We start from the raw sequence: 13,096 nt of genomic DNA, 5'->3' as shown, positions 1-13,096 counted from the left end.
AGGGAGGAGGAGGAGGAGGAGGAGGAGGAGGATGCTCTGTGCCCACCACGCCCGCCCCAGCCCGGCTCCCACCTTCAGGAGGATGGTGTGGGACATGGAGGCGTTGGCATGGATGATGATGGTGGCTGTCTTGTCGTCCCGGATCTCCTTGAGGAGTGGGGTGGGGTCCCGGGTGTCATCCAGCATCCGGACCGAGAGCGTGTCCTTGGAGATAAGGAATTGCCGGAGCAGCTTCTCCAGGTTTAAAAGGCCTGGAGGAGAGAGAGGATGAAGCCCCTGAGGGTCCACGTGCTGTCCTGGGAGACACAGGGCCAGAGGCAGGGCCATGGGTGTGGCCCACTGCTGGTGCGAAGCAGCAGCCCCCTTAACTGAGCAATGTTCTCAACCTCTGGGGACGTGGGTATTCCCATCTCAAGGACAAAGAATATGCCTCAGCCCCCATGGCTTTCCCCCAGCTCCCTAGGGAATGTTCTTTTAAAGAGAGATTGAGGTCCATTGAGGACCCCCACCCCCACGCCAGCCCTCAGGAGCAGCACCACCCAGCGGCCAGGACCCAGGTTTAGAGACCAGCAGGCCTAGTTTTCCCCCCTAATTTGGCCACTTATGCACCAAGTGACCTCCTCATGTGGTCGGGGCTCTTGGCTGCAGTTCTCTCCTGTAAGAAATGAGAATAACAGCAGCCAGCTCACAGGACCATGTTGAGGATTAAATAAGGTAAGATGTGAAGGGCTCAGGCCCAGGCCTTGTCCATTGTAAAGGCCCAGAAATGTCCCATCTAGGGGTACCAAAGCCCGGCCTTTGTTTTCACTGTAGATGCTGGGGGGTGCAGTCGTCTCAAGATCACAAGCCCAGGAAACAGGTCTAACAAAAACCCTTTGAACTCCTCAGAGCACCGTGGCTGCATTAAGTCAAGGTATCATTATGATTATAAGAGGACAGGCTTTGAACTCCACTCCAACGGGCAACAATATGGGCCTAGAACAAAATGAAAATGTGGGATTGTGAGCCAAGGCCTCCCCTCCTCCCGCCAGCTATCTGCTGTCTAGGAGCAGGGGGTAGGAGGAGGGTTTCCAGAATGACATCGCTGAGACACAAGCATCTTAATTCAGCTTCGTGAAGGCAGGCCAGCAAGAAGGTGTGGGGGGGGGGGGGGGGGTCAGGGGTGTGTGTGTGGGGGGGCTCTCCTGGGAAGATGGTGGTCTCAGCTCTAGTGGAAAGAGAAGTACAGGCATTTGCTCCTAAAAATAACGACAAGAGTTATATTTATTGAATCCTTATTGTGTTCCAGATAATGAGCTAAATATTCCACATGGCTTGTCTAAGTCCTCACAGCAATCCTACAAGGCATCTTAAACCTACACACAGAGGGGAACACGAGGCAAGACGAGAGGAGTAGCTCCCAGACATGGCTCCACACGTTGGACGGCAAGGCAGGGGTTGGTTTTCTCACCAGAGGCCCCCATGCTCCAGTTTCTGCTCCAACCACAGGACAGTGACTGCAGGGATGTCCTGAAAGTGACCCCAGACTCCTCCCTGTGCAGCTTCCTCACCTCCCTGACCCTCAGGATCAAAAGGTGAGAGAGAGGGTTCTGAAGGGCACAGCCACCCTGGCCACCTCCCTTGATTCACAGAGATGCCAAGACTTGCCTAGTCACACAGGGGTGTGGCAGGGGCCAGGGTTCCCCCTTTCCCATCTCCAGAGACCAGATGCCTCTCAGGACACAGCCAGCAAGGGTAGCAGGTGTACCGCCTGGGGCACGCATCTCTGGACTTGGGAGGAATGCCCATGCTGGGTGTGTTTTCTAATAAGGAGAAGGTAGCAGGGTGGGGCCCAGGGCCTGGCATGATGCAAACAGTCCTGGGAAGCTGGTGCCAACACCCAGGCTCCAGTTGGTCATGGGTCCCCAGAGGGCAGTCTGGGGTGCTGGGGGCTACAAGGGGCAAGGGAAAGCCCTGCAAGGGGCTGTCACTCCAGAGGCTTCAGAACCGGCTGGTCTCTCTTCCTTCCCCCACAGGGCCTTGAAGGGGACTTGTAAATCTCGCCCTCCACCTCCCTGCTGTCTGCGCCCCCTGTAGCCCCTCACCACACATCGGGAGAGGTCCTGATGCTGCTGGGGCATTTCCTGCCAACCCTGACTTGCATAAGATTGGGATTCAAGCTCAGCGTCCGCCCTCACCAGCTGTATCACCTTGAGAAGTCATCTGACCTCTCTGAGGCTCTGTTCTTCATCTGTAAAATGGGTATGACAGTTGAGAGCGCACAGGGACATGGTGTGGAAGCATGCTGGGAACGGGAAAGTCTGGTTTCAGTGCTCCTTCTCCTGCATTTACTCATCCCCGCAACAGCTCAGGGGTAGAGGTGGCTCACTGAGGCAGACAAAAAGGGACGAAAGCACAAGGCTGTCCAACCCACACCGTGTGTGCCCTCAGTGCCAGGCATGGGGCCGCCAAGACGTCAGCAGAGAAGGTGGATCAGATTCAGACCCTGCCAGCTGGGAGCTCAGTGCAGGGTCTTGCAACTGAGTCTATGACAAAGTTCAAATCATACCCATACTTTGTTTGAGAGTCTGATTCATCTGGTTTTCTATGGGGCCAGCCTCATTTATATCTATATGTGAAATGGAGAGAATATTCATGATGTCTTCCTCAGAGATGACGTGAAAAGCAAAATCCGACTCGCACAAAAGTCTGAGTACATGACCCCAAAGACACTTAAGATGGTCACGGGAGGCCACAGAGCTGGTGTTCCTGGAGTGCTGGCCATCTCTTTGGCTCAAGAAAAGATCCGCCCGGGCATGCTACGTGGGAGGGAGCACTGCGGCTGGAGGGATGGCCGAGGACAACGCCACGGGTCCTGGAATGTAGCAGGGAAAGTCTCTAGAGCCTGGCTGGGAAGGAGGCCAAATCCCCTGGGATCCTTCCGAGGGGCAGTGAAGTTCAGTGGGATGCGACAGAGAAGCTTGGAGGACAGCAGGATTAGGCACAGCATGGAGATGCCTGGCCAAGGCAGCCTAGGGACTGTTCATCCCTTTAAAACTGTCCGGAAGAGCCCCCCGGATGGCAGATAAACTGGGGAGCCTGCTCCAATCAATGCCCAGCGTGCCCCCACCCGACAGCCCCATGGGGTGCTCTGCTGCCCTTTAACCAAGGAAGTAGCATCCCCATCCCATCAGCACACTATCATGTGTGTGCTGAGAGGTAGGATGGGGACAGTGAGGGCAGCAGGTCTTTGGGGGTGGGGTGAGGTCTGCATCCCACCCAGGATCTCCTATCACTTTCTCTGCATCCCACCCAGGATCTCCCATCACCCACTCCTTTCCCAGCCTGGACCGCACCTGGAGCAGCAAACAGAGCACAGGGTGGCAGGTGAGTCTAGCTCCAGTGCTGCTAGGATTGGCTGGTGCAGGCGACTCCCTTCACCCTTCTGCCCCTCAGTGTCCTTACCTGTCAAGTAAGGACAACTGCTACCTTGCAGGGTTAGTTAGAGGATGTCAAGTAAGCAGGACAGTGCCTGTTCCCTAGAAGATGCTTCACCAATCTGATTTCCATTCACCCCCTCCTCACCCACTCACATCCTAACTGTCCTTCACCCAGCTCCTTCTCTTACCGGATTTATTATCCAATCCACAAAATATAGTCCTTGGTTTTAAACCAATGTAAAATACTTGCTAGCATATACGCATGCATATATATAGTAGAGGATATATACAAACACTAAGTATTTCACGGGCTTGGGTAGGAATTCCCACTTGGAACTCTCCTGCACATGCCCAGTGTGAGGCAGGGAGCACCGCGCTTGCCAGGGGGCTGAACTAGAGACTGAGGCCACAGAGGGGGGAAGAGTGAGAGTCCACATCCTAGCGGAGCAGGGGAGTCGCAGTGCCAGGTGGGGAACGGACCCCATGTCACTTGAGGAGCAGCTGAAGGAAGGGGGTGCCTGGCTTGAGGAAGAGTGGGAAGGACCATCATGAACCAGATTTGCTCTTGGCAGCCTCAAGGACTACGCTCCAGAACAAAGAGTGGATGGAGGTCAAAAGACACTTAGCTCTGTTCAAGGAGTCTAAAGACGCAGTGGTAGTGAGTTCCCTGTCGCTGGAGGTAGTTAAGGAAAGATTGAAGCCCCTCTTGCCAACTGTCAGCAAGTGAATTAAGCCAGTGGATGGTAAGTCGGACTCGAAGAACATTGATGTTTTTCCAGCCCAGGGATTCTCTAGTTCTATGAATCAGAAAGGGAACCTTTTATTTTGTTAGGCAGCGGAAGGAATCTGGAAGGGAACGTGCAGTTTAGTGACATTAAGAACATTAGGAGTTTTTGCGTGCAGTGTAGAATTTTCCAAATGTCATTCTCCTCAACTCTACCTGTTTAATGGAACTAAGGGATTTATGGAAGGCAGCTGCCCCCAGAGGGGTTAAAAGCTGCTCTCTTCTTGGCTTCCCCTCCACCTCCATCCCAGCCCTTCTCTCCTATGGGGGCCTGTGGCCCAGCAGCAGGTCTGCCTGCCAAGTCCAAGGCTGAGAGGGACCTGGGGAACCTATTAGTTTCGCTCAGGATGCTACGGGGTAGATCGATGAAAGCCTCAGCAGGCCGGCTGTTCTGGGAAGCAGGAGGGAGGCAGGAGGCCAGACAGGGTGGGAGGAGGATGGAGAAGCTGTGAAAGGCACGGCCGGGTTTGGTCAAGGCCATAGGACAAGGACACAAATACCTAAGTGATGGGTCTGCAGGGGACACAGAGGGCCCTTGTATCAAAAAATAAGAATAAACACCCATTTCAACTGGCATCCGTCCCTCTCCACTGGCTGATTCCCTTGGCTGCAGGCGCTGGCTCTGGAAGATGCTAGTCCTCCCAGGAGGGACAGCAGTTTTAAATCTTGCAGGAGGCAGGGATGTAACACTGACCTCAGGGGACTGTGGGGAGGATTTAGGGAGATAACACGGTTCCCACTGTGCCCACACTGCCCTACACTTGGTAAGGCTTCGTTTCCCTTCCCTTTGCCAGGCCACATGCCTCAGGGTGTGTGGGTTTCAGACCTTCTCCATGGAGCACATTCTGATGGGGAGACGGGAACGAGAGTCCAGGAGGTCGCCAGTGGGGAAGGGGCACAGAGCAAGTTCAAGTGTTTGAATGATGCACGGCACCTGCTTTTTGGTTCTGTCTCATTCCACAGCTGGGCTTGGCCCCGGGAACAGGCAGGGGAGACCAGGACACAGGAGACAGAGGAGGAGACAGAGAGGGGATGGAGAAGGAGGTGAGGCTTCCTGCGCACAGGAGGACTGTGCTGTGCCTTGCGTGGCCCTGCAGCTTGCCCTCTTCTCTGGCAGCAAAGGTGGGCGTCGTGAGAACCTGGTCTCTGCACTCCTGCTGCCTAACTTCGGGGCGTGTGTCCAGCGTGGGCTCAGCTAGTGACTGCCCTGAGCAGGCTTCAGTGTCTCCTCGGCTCCTTCACTCACACTTGATTTAACCCCACAGGGCTCTGGGAGCGCAGGTGCTCCTGGGTGCGAGGGGGCAGTGACAGGTCACAGAGCTAGAAAACCCAGGACGGGCCAAGACCCAAACCAGGTTTCCGGATTCCGACCTCCCGCCTCTGATTCCTACTTGAGTTGGCGTGGCAAGGCGTCAACCCAGCCATGAAATAGGAAAAAAATGGTCCCCCCCCCCCCTTCTGTCTTTTCCACAGTGTTCAGAGAAGCAGGGAGAGGGGGTAATAAGAACCGTGTGTGTGTTGAAAATAGACTTAATCTCTCTTTTCCTCGTGCATATAATAGCAATGTTTGTGGGGTCCATCTTAGACGGTTATCGTGAGGTTTAAATGGGACAATTTCAAAAGCCGTAGCAGAAAGTCTCAGGCACATAGCAAGGGCTTAATAAATGGTTAATTTTGTATCACTAGGAGCATGAGGCCTCCCACAGCGAGTGCCTCCTGGGGCTGGTGTGGGGAAGGTCCACTAGTGTCCCACTATCTTCACAAGGGACCCTGAGTGTCACCCCTAGTCTCCCATTCTCCACCCCCTGCTGCCACAACCAGGCTCGCAGGATAAAGTGAGTAAATGTTTATTATGTCCTGGGCCCAGATACCTTCCACCCAAGTGCCCTGAAAAGCACTATTATTCTCACTTTACTCAGGCAGGTACTAAGGCTCAGAGAGGTACAGTGATCTGCTTGACATCACACAGCTCACGAGTGGTGGAGCATCTTGGTTTGACTCCAAAACAGTTCTCTTTTTACTGCACCATTCTGCACTTCTCTCCAGCTACGCTTCCTCCCCAGGCTCAGAGTCTGCTCCTCTCCAACAACCTGGACAGAGTTTAGCAAACACAGGGATAGCAGAAGGGCAGAGCTAAGCTCTGGTCACTCTGCTCCAGGTCCTGACCTCACATTTTTTGAAAGGGATCCAAGGAAGGAAGGAAAGAAAAACTCACATGCAGCTCGTGTTTCCGAGGTCACTGTGTTATACTCTTTGTATATCTTGTCCTATTTAATCCCCTCGGCCATCCTGTAAGGGAGGTATCATCGTCCCCACTCCATAGACAGGACCTCCAGAAGCTGGAGAGTACCTAAGTTACCTTCCCAAGGTCACACAGGTAGTAAACAGGTGGCAGAAGGACACATAGCCATAGAAAGGACATTGACATACTTGGAAAGAAATACCAGAGCAAACATAAAAAAAAAAAAAAATAGGATTTGAGTTTGCACAAAGATACCAGGAAAACAGACAGTGTGTTATACCTGTGACCTTAGGAATCGAAGGCTCTGGGTGCATGCTGAGAGTCTCAGAAGGTAAGCTCGTGGCAAGGCTGGGTGATCTCACCAAAGGGGCACAGAGCAAGTTCAAGTGCACCAGGTGGGGAAGCCTGACTCTCCTCGGAAGCACCCAAATGGCTGAGGCCCCTCCGCTCCATGGTGACGACCAGGACGGCTTGCCTGGACCCTCACCGCATCCACTCCCCACCCGCCAGCCTCATTAGAACTAGGCACTGGCAGATGTCCTGATTTCTTTTCCCATTAAAGAAAAATAACATAAAACACAATACAATTCTGCTTGGTCCAAAAACCTGCTTATTAAAACTCTACTTTTGGAAAGAGAGAGAGAGAAAAAAAAAAAAGTGGTCTGATTCCCTATGGAATGGTCTCTGTTATGGCTAATTTTGATGGCTGGAAAATAGAATTAGATGCCTGTTTCTAATTCAATGTACGGTGTCTCTGGGCCCTGCATTAATAAGGAAGATGGAAGAGGATCTCCAACCAAGCTCTGAGCTGCATTTCCCTTCAGTCCCTGGTTTCTTCGTTCTTTGATTAGATTTTAATCCTCTTTGCCCTTGAACTTCTCCTCTTCTGCCCCCCTTCTTTCCCTGGGCCCTGGTAGGTGGGGCCCGGGTCCCTAGGCAGCCTCAGTGGGTGAGTTAAGTAGAGGCAGCGCTGCATGGCTGAGGCGTCTCGCCTGGACTGTGTGGCCTGGCCCCCATGGCCCTTGGGCAGGCTCATCCTCCTCAGGATCGTGTCTGTGCTCAGCCATCCCGCACCCTGCTCAAGGGGGCAAGGGGACACACTGCTCCAGAGACATCTCTGTCCTTCAAAGGACACCGTATGTGCCAGGCAGAGGCTGCCTTGAGCTGCGGCTCTGGGGTTGTTTGTACAGACCAGGAGGGCAGGAGGGGCCGTGGAGGACGAAATCTCAAGTCAAAGGGCCTGAGTTAGAGGCTCCGTTTGCCACGTACCACCTGTGTGATCGCAAGCAAGCCCCTTACCAGCTCCAAGACTCTGTTTTCTTGGCTCTAGAATGACTAGGGAGGAGGGAGATACAATGGCAAAATGTAAGTGAAAATGCTTTGCCATCTGCAAGGCAAGTCAAAGAATGTCATGATTCCAAGGGAAAGGGCCCTGGGCTAGGAAGCAGCAGAATCTGGCAGAGAGCTCAGCACGCAGTAGATGCTCAGCAAACGGCTGAGCAACTTCCTTGCCAGGAAGAACTGAAGCGGACAGAACAGGGCTCACCCTATGAGCCAGAGGCCCTGTGGCTAGACACAAGAAAGAATTTCCCATCAGGGTGGTGAGACATCGGGCCCTGCACTAAGGAAGGCAGCAGGAGGATCTCTGCCAACTGAGATTTGCAGCCTGTCCTCTGTCTCTTTACCGTTCCTGCTGTACGCATGGGGCGCACCAGTTCAGTCCTGCCTGAGTGGGCTTGTGGTAGAAATTTCCAGGGGGAGAGTCCTTGGTTTTGTTCCACCATACAGTGGTTCGAGGATGCTAAGCAGGGCAGGACCACCTGCTGGAATGCCATGTTTCCCAACTCTGTTCTATCAAATACTAGCATTTTGTGGGCTTTTCGATCAGCATCCTTTTGGGACTTATTGGAAGAGATTAAGTAAATAGTTGTTTTGGCCACAGGACAACTAGTATCTGTGCAAATGTGTGCTGTGAATCTCCATGAAGGGGAACCAAGATGAAGTGTTTATCCAAACATTTCTCCTTTTTATTTTTTATTTTGGCCACAAAACACTTATCATCTAAAGCAGTGCTGTCCAGTAGAACACTCTCTGATGATGGAAATGCTCAGTGTCAGCATTGGCTGTCCTCGGGTGGCCAATGAGACTGAGGAGCTGCATTAAGGGTTTAACTTTGACTTGAGGAATTTCAACACCTCTAAACCCATCGGCTCGTTGTAATAATTAAATAAACTGTATAAAAAATACATGTGGTTGGGGCTCAGTTACTCTGTTTCTTGGGGAGCACTGAGTAAATCTTAAATCTGTATTAATGCAAATAAATGAATGAATGCTCATCACAGGGAGGCAGTCAGGGGCAAATGTCTGGTAAAGGAGGCATTTTGGGGCACCTGGGTGGTTCAGTTGGTTAAGCATCTGCCTTCAGCTCAGGTCATGATCCCAGAGTCCTGGGATGGAGCCCTGCATCGGGCTCCCAGCTCATGGGGGTGGGTGGGGGGGAGTCTGCTTCTCTCTTTTCCTTTGCCCCTCCCCCTGCCTGTGCTTTCTCTCAAATAAATAAATAAAATCTTAAAAAAAAAAAAGAAGGTGGTTTTGACCCTTGATGAGGAGGGGCTTTTATTTACAGATGCTGTAGGGCTGCCAGGGGGGAGAAAGGACTTAGGCAGGCACAGCAGTGCTGAGAACCCATATAAGCAGGAACCCTGGTGGAGATGACATCTGTCTGCCAGCACAGCCCACCTAAAGCTGTGGGCACAGGGACAGCGGTGCCTGGGGGTTTGGGCGCGGGGCTCCAGGGGCCAGGGGCAGCCAGCACCTGCCTGACCACATGTGGGTGCACAGCTGTCACCGGGAGCATCCAGATGCGCAGACTTGCTAGATAGTGCTGCCTTGAATTAGCTAAATCTCATAAACACTGAATTTATGTTACAAATTGTCTGAGAGTCAGAGAAACTGTATTTCTAAAACCTGCATTTGCGAAAAAAAAAATGCTTTATCAGGAATTGCCCTTGGACCTTGTTCCATCAGCAAAACCCGCTCTCCAGGGGAAGAAGCTCTTCAAGCCATCAAGTACAAAATGCATCCAATTTTACATTTTCCCTCTCTCTCTCTCTTTTTGTAGCTCCTTAACAATGAGGCTAAAAATGTGGGAATTGAGTTTGCAGATGCAAAAAGCCTTGGAGGTTGGCCAGTCTCCCTGTAACCCAGTTCTCTCTGCTCCGCCCATGCCTGGCAAAGGGTGTTCCTGGACTGCTCTCTTGCTCAGTCTCTCCCTCTCTATCACACACACACAGACACGCGCGCGCGCGCACACACACACACACACACACAGAGGGGTGCCTGGGGGGCTCAGTGGTTGAGCATCTGCCTTGGGCTCAGGTCGTGATCCCAGGTCCTGGGATCGAATCCCACATCGAGCTCCTTGCAGGGAGCCTGCTTCTCCCTCTGCCTATGTCTCTGCTTCTCTCTCTGTGTCTCTTGTGAATAAATGAATAAAATCTTAAACACATACACACAGAGGCAAATAGCTAAGGACAGATGGGAATGCCTGACCTGCTGGTCATCACCCACCCCCCACCCCCCAGGCATCTGACGGGCCCTCCCCTTCTGGGTGCATCCCAGCCAGGGGCCAAGTCCACAAATCCACAAGCCCCGCCCTGGCCTGTGGGGCAGAGCCACGGGGGGTGGAGCTTACATTCTGCTTTGGCACAGATGAGGCAGGCGGTGGTACAGTTGAAGAAGTTCAGGATCCCAGCTACAGCCACGCTGATGTCCGTGTTGCTGGGGTGGAGGTTCAGGGTTGTGAATCGCTGGAACTGGAACTTGATAAACTCCTCTGGGGCCACTTTGAAATGAGGGACCTGGGAGGAGGAGCAAAAACATGGGCAGCAGGGGGCATCCAGAATGAGTAAAAAGGAGGCCAGGCTTTGGACAGTGGAACATTCTAGGTAAGAGATCTTTGCCAAGGGGGGAGATGGAGCTTGCAGGACTCAGGACACCCTCGCCCGAGGAAGAAGACAAGATGACGTCTTGGATAATGCTTAAAATAGGAACACCCCGATGAGAACCCCATGAGCCAGAGACCTGTGTTAATGTACTTTGGACCTTGGACAAGCTGGGGTCTGGGGCCTTGAGGGGGCAAAACAATAGGTCTTTATTCCCAGAGCAACTGCCCACTGCTAGGCAGTGAGACAAAAGGCTCTCAGAGGCATAATCCTTAGATTTTATTTGTAGTTAATAAATCAGAGCAGAAGGCAGCTGAAAGAGAGAAATACTGCCCCAGGGATTAAGACAGGAGCCCCGTCAGCCCAGCCTAGCCGACAAGTGTATAAACCGGCTCCCAACAAACTTCCGATGTGACCTCCTGGGATGGGCTCCTGCACACACACACACACACACACACACACACACACACACACACAGCAGGAGCGCTGCAGGCCGAGTAGCCACCCAGAGTGCCTCTGAGTGGAGCCAGGTAAATAAAAACCTGCTCTGGCTTCATCAGGACAGTGTCAGCTTCCTTCCGCATCTATTACTGACATTTCTGGGAGGCGCTGCCCCTGCCTCCTGCCTTCCCTTCCCTTCTCCTGGGAAGAGATAGTAACAGGCTGTGATGCTGCTCTATTGGCAGCATAGGCTACTGGGTAGGTAATGGGAAAATTAAAGCGTAGTAAGCTGCCATCCACCTTGATTTTATTTTGTTACCCTCATCCCTGGTACCCGGAGCCAGGAGAGCCGAAGGCTACTTGGCGCCTCTATTGTTGAAGAAGGACCCCGGAAACCTCAAGCCTTGTCCTCACTCAGGACAGGTGCGCCACGGGAGGGCCCAAGCTACAGTGAGCATGGGTTTGGAATGATGTTAAAGCAAGTAAGATTGAGAGTAGACAGCAGGAAGAACTTCCTGGAGGTGAGTCTGTTGGCTCCTGGAGTAGGTTATTCAGAAATGACTGCAGAAATTGTCCTTGCCTGGGCTGGCCCAGTGTCTGGGATGATGTTGCGATGGTGCCTGTAAGATTCTGCACCTTGTCCTTTTAAGATTCTGGGAGAGGTCAGCCAGAGACCAGAGCTCCTCTGAGGTTGGAGAGGGGCAGATAGGAGGGTAGGAAGGAGGGAGGGAAGGGAAAGATTTAGCAGAAACTAGGGAGAAAATTTCTGAATTCAACTGGGATTAGCCCTTGAACCACAGAGAGAGGGCAACCAATATTTTCCAGCAGACTCTGAAAAATGTGGAGCTGGAGAGAGCCTGGTGAGTTATGAGAGAAGACTCAGAAGAGTGAGGTTGATCTAAGGAGTCATAAAAGGTCTTTCCTCCTAGTTTTTATTGTGCACCCCATACAATCCATCTGAAAAGAATAGCAGGTGTACCTTGAACGGAAAAACAGGGTACAAAGGGGCAAGATGGAGGCCCAGGCCAGGCAGGGGCAGGGTGGTCAGGCTGATGCATTTGAGCATCTCTGACCCAGGCCCTCCCTGTGTGGCCATCCAGCCTCCATGGCTCCAGCCAACTCATCCACAACAGAACGAACCCTTAGAGACACCCTTTAATCCACAGACCCTAGAGACAGAGCAGGAAAATGAAGGAGAAAAGGGGTTTTATAGGTTATAGACTTGGGTTTGCATCCAGGTTCTGCTGTGTGATTTGGGGCCAACTGCTTAACCTGTCTATACTTCCTAGGGATGAAGATAACAATGGGTGCTTCGTGGATCTCCGGGAGGATAAAATGAGAGCCTGTGTATGAAGGCCGTAATAGCTCAGGACCTAACGTGTCATAAGGGTTCCTGCAATGCCTTCTCTCCTCCCCTTCCCTCTTTATCCCCAAATCTAGGGGCTTCTGAGAAAGCTCCTGAAGCTGTCTGTGCAGGGCAGTGGGGGAGGAAGGGCCCCTCCAGGAGGTGGAGCGGGTGGGAAGTCTCCAGCACCGCCTGCCATCTTGAAGGCTGCCATCATCCAGCTGCTCTCTGATGGGCCCAGGCAGGGATGGCCCAGGCCAATCTCACTGATTCTCTCTCTAGGACAAAGATCAATCCATAATTGGTTTGCAATCGCATCCCAGCAAGGCACTGAGGAGGTGTGGGGCGTGGGGAGGAGAGGTGAGGCAGAAAGCAGCTGGCCACAGGGCTACAGAGATGTTAGCAGCATTTAAAGGAATGAACTCCTTGGTGGGAACTCCATTTCTTTTCCCTGGAGTGGAGGCGAATCAGTGTGAGCCAGTTCAGCCTCATAAAATATGAACAGAAATGCATAATCTGAATGGAGAGGAAAGGTTGCTCTGGAAGGGATATGACCAGACAAAGGAGGAGTAACGGGCTGGCTGTTCCCTGGGCAGCACGACCCGGCTGGCTGCTCAAAGGCATGGGGCCCAGGGTGGCAGGGTGGGGAAGACGGTTGTAAACCGGGGTCCCTGCCTCTGGCCTGCAATGCCAAACAGGGTTAAGGGTTACATGTTAGCTGAGATCAAACGGCCACTGAACCCCATGAGGAGGCCATACTGGAGTGGGGACTGGGGGATGGCTGTGAGGAACAGTGAGGCAGTGTGACGGTGGGGAGAGAGGGGAGAAAAGAGGAAATGGGGAGCTGAAGTCTTGGCAACCTCCCTTGGTAAAGATCCCAGGGCCGGTTGGAATAACAGCCTGCCACAGATCCGAGCTGCT

The 13,096-nt window shown here is 52.7% G+C and overlaps 1 protein-coding gene across 1 annotated transcript in view; it reads right to left on the bottom strand.

Moving 5' to 3' along the window:
* Nucleotides 1-13,096, bottom strand: part of GRIK4 (glutamate ionotropic receptor kainate type subunit 4) — a 382,506-nt gene that overhangs the window by 151,250 nt on the left and 218,160 nt on the right. The window contains 2 exon segments of the mRNA XM_077893889.1: nt 73-251; nt 10,140-10,305. Coding sequence (XP_077750015.1) covers nt 73-251; nt 10,140-10,305 — 345 coding nt within the window.

The sequence above is a fragment of the Canis aureus genome, chromosome 3, assembly GCF_053574225.1.
Source record: "Canis aureus isolate CA01 chromosome 3, VMU_Caureus_v.1.0, whole genome shotgun sequence".
Taxonomy (NCBI): domain Eukaryota; kingdom Metazoa; phylum Chordata; class Mammalia; order Carnivora; family Canidae; genus Canis; species Canis aureus.
The sequence above is the reverse complement of the archived record's forward strand: the minus strand, read 5'-3'. Positions and strand labels throughout refer to the sequence as shown.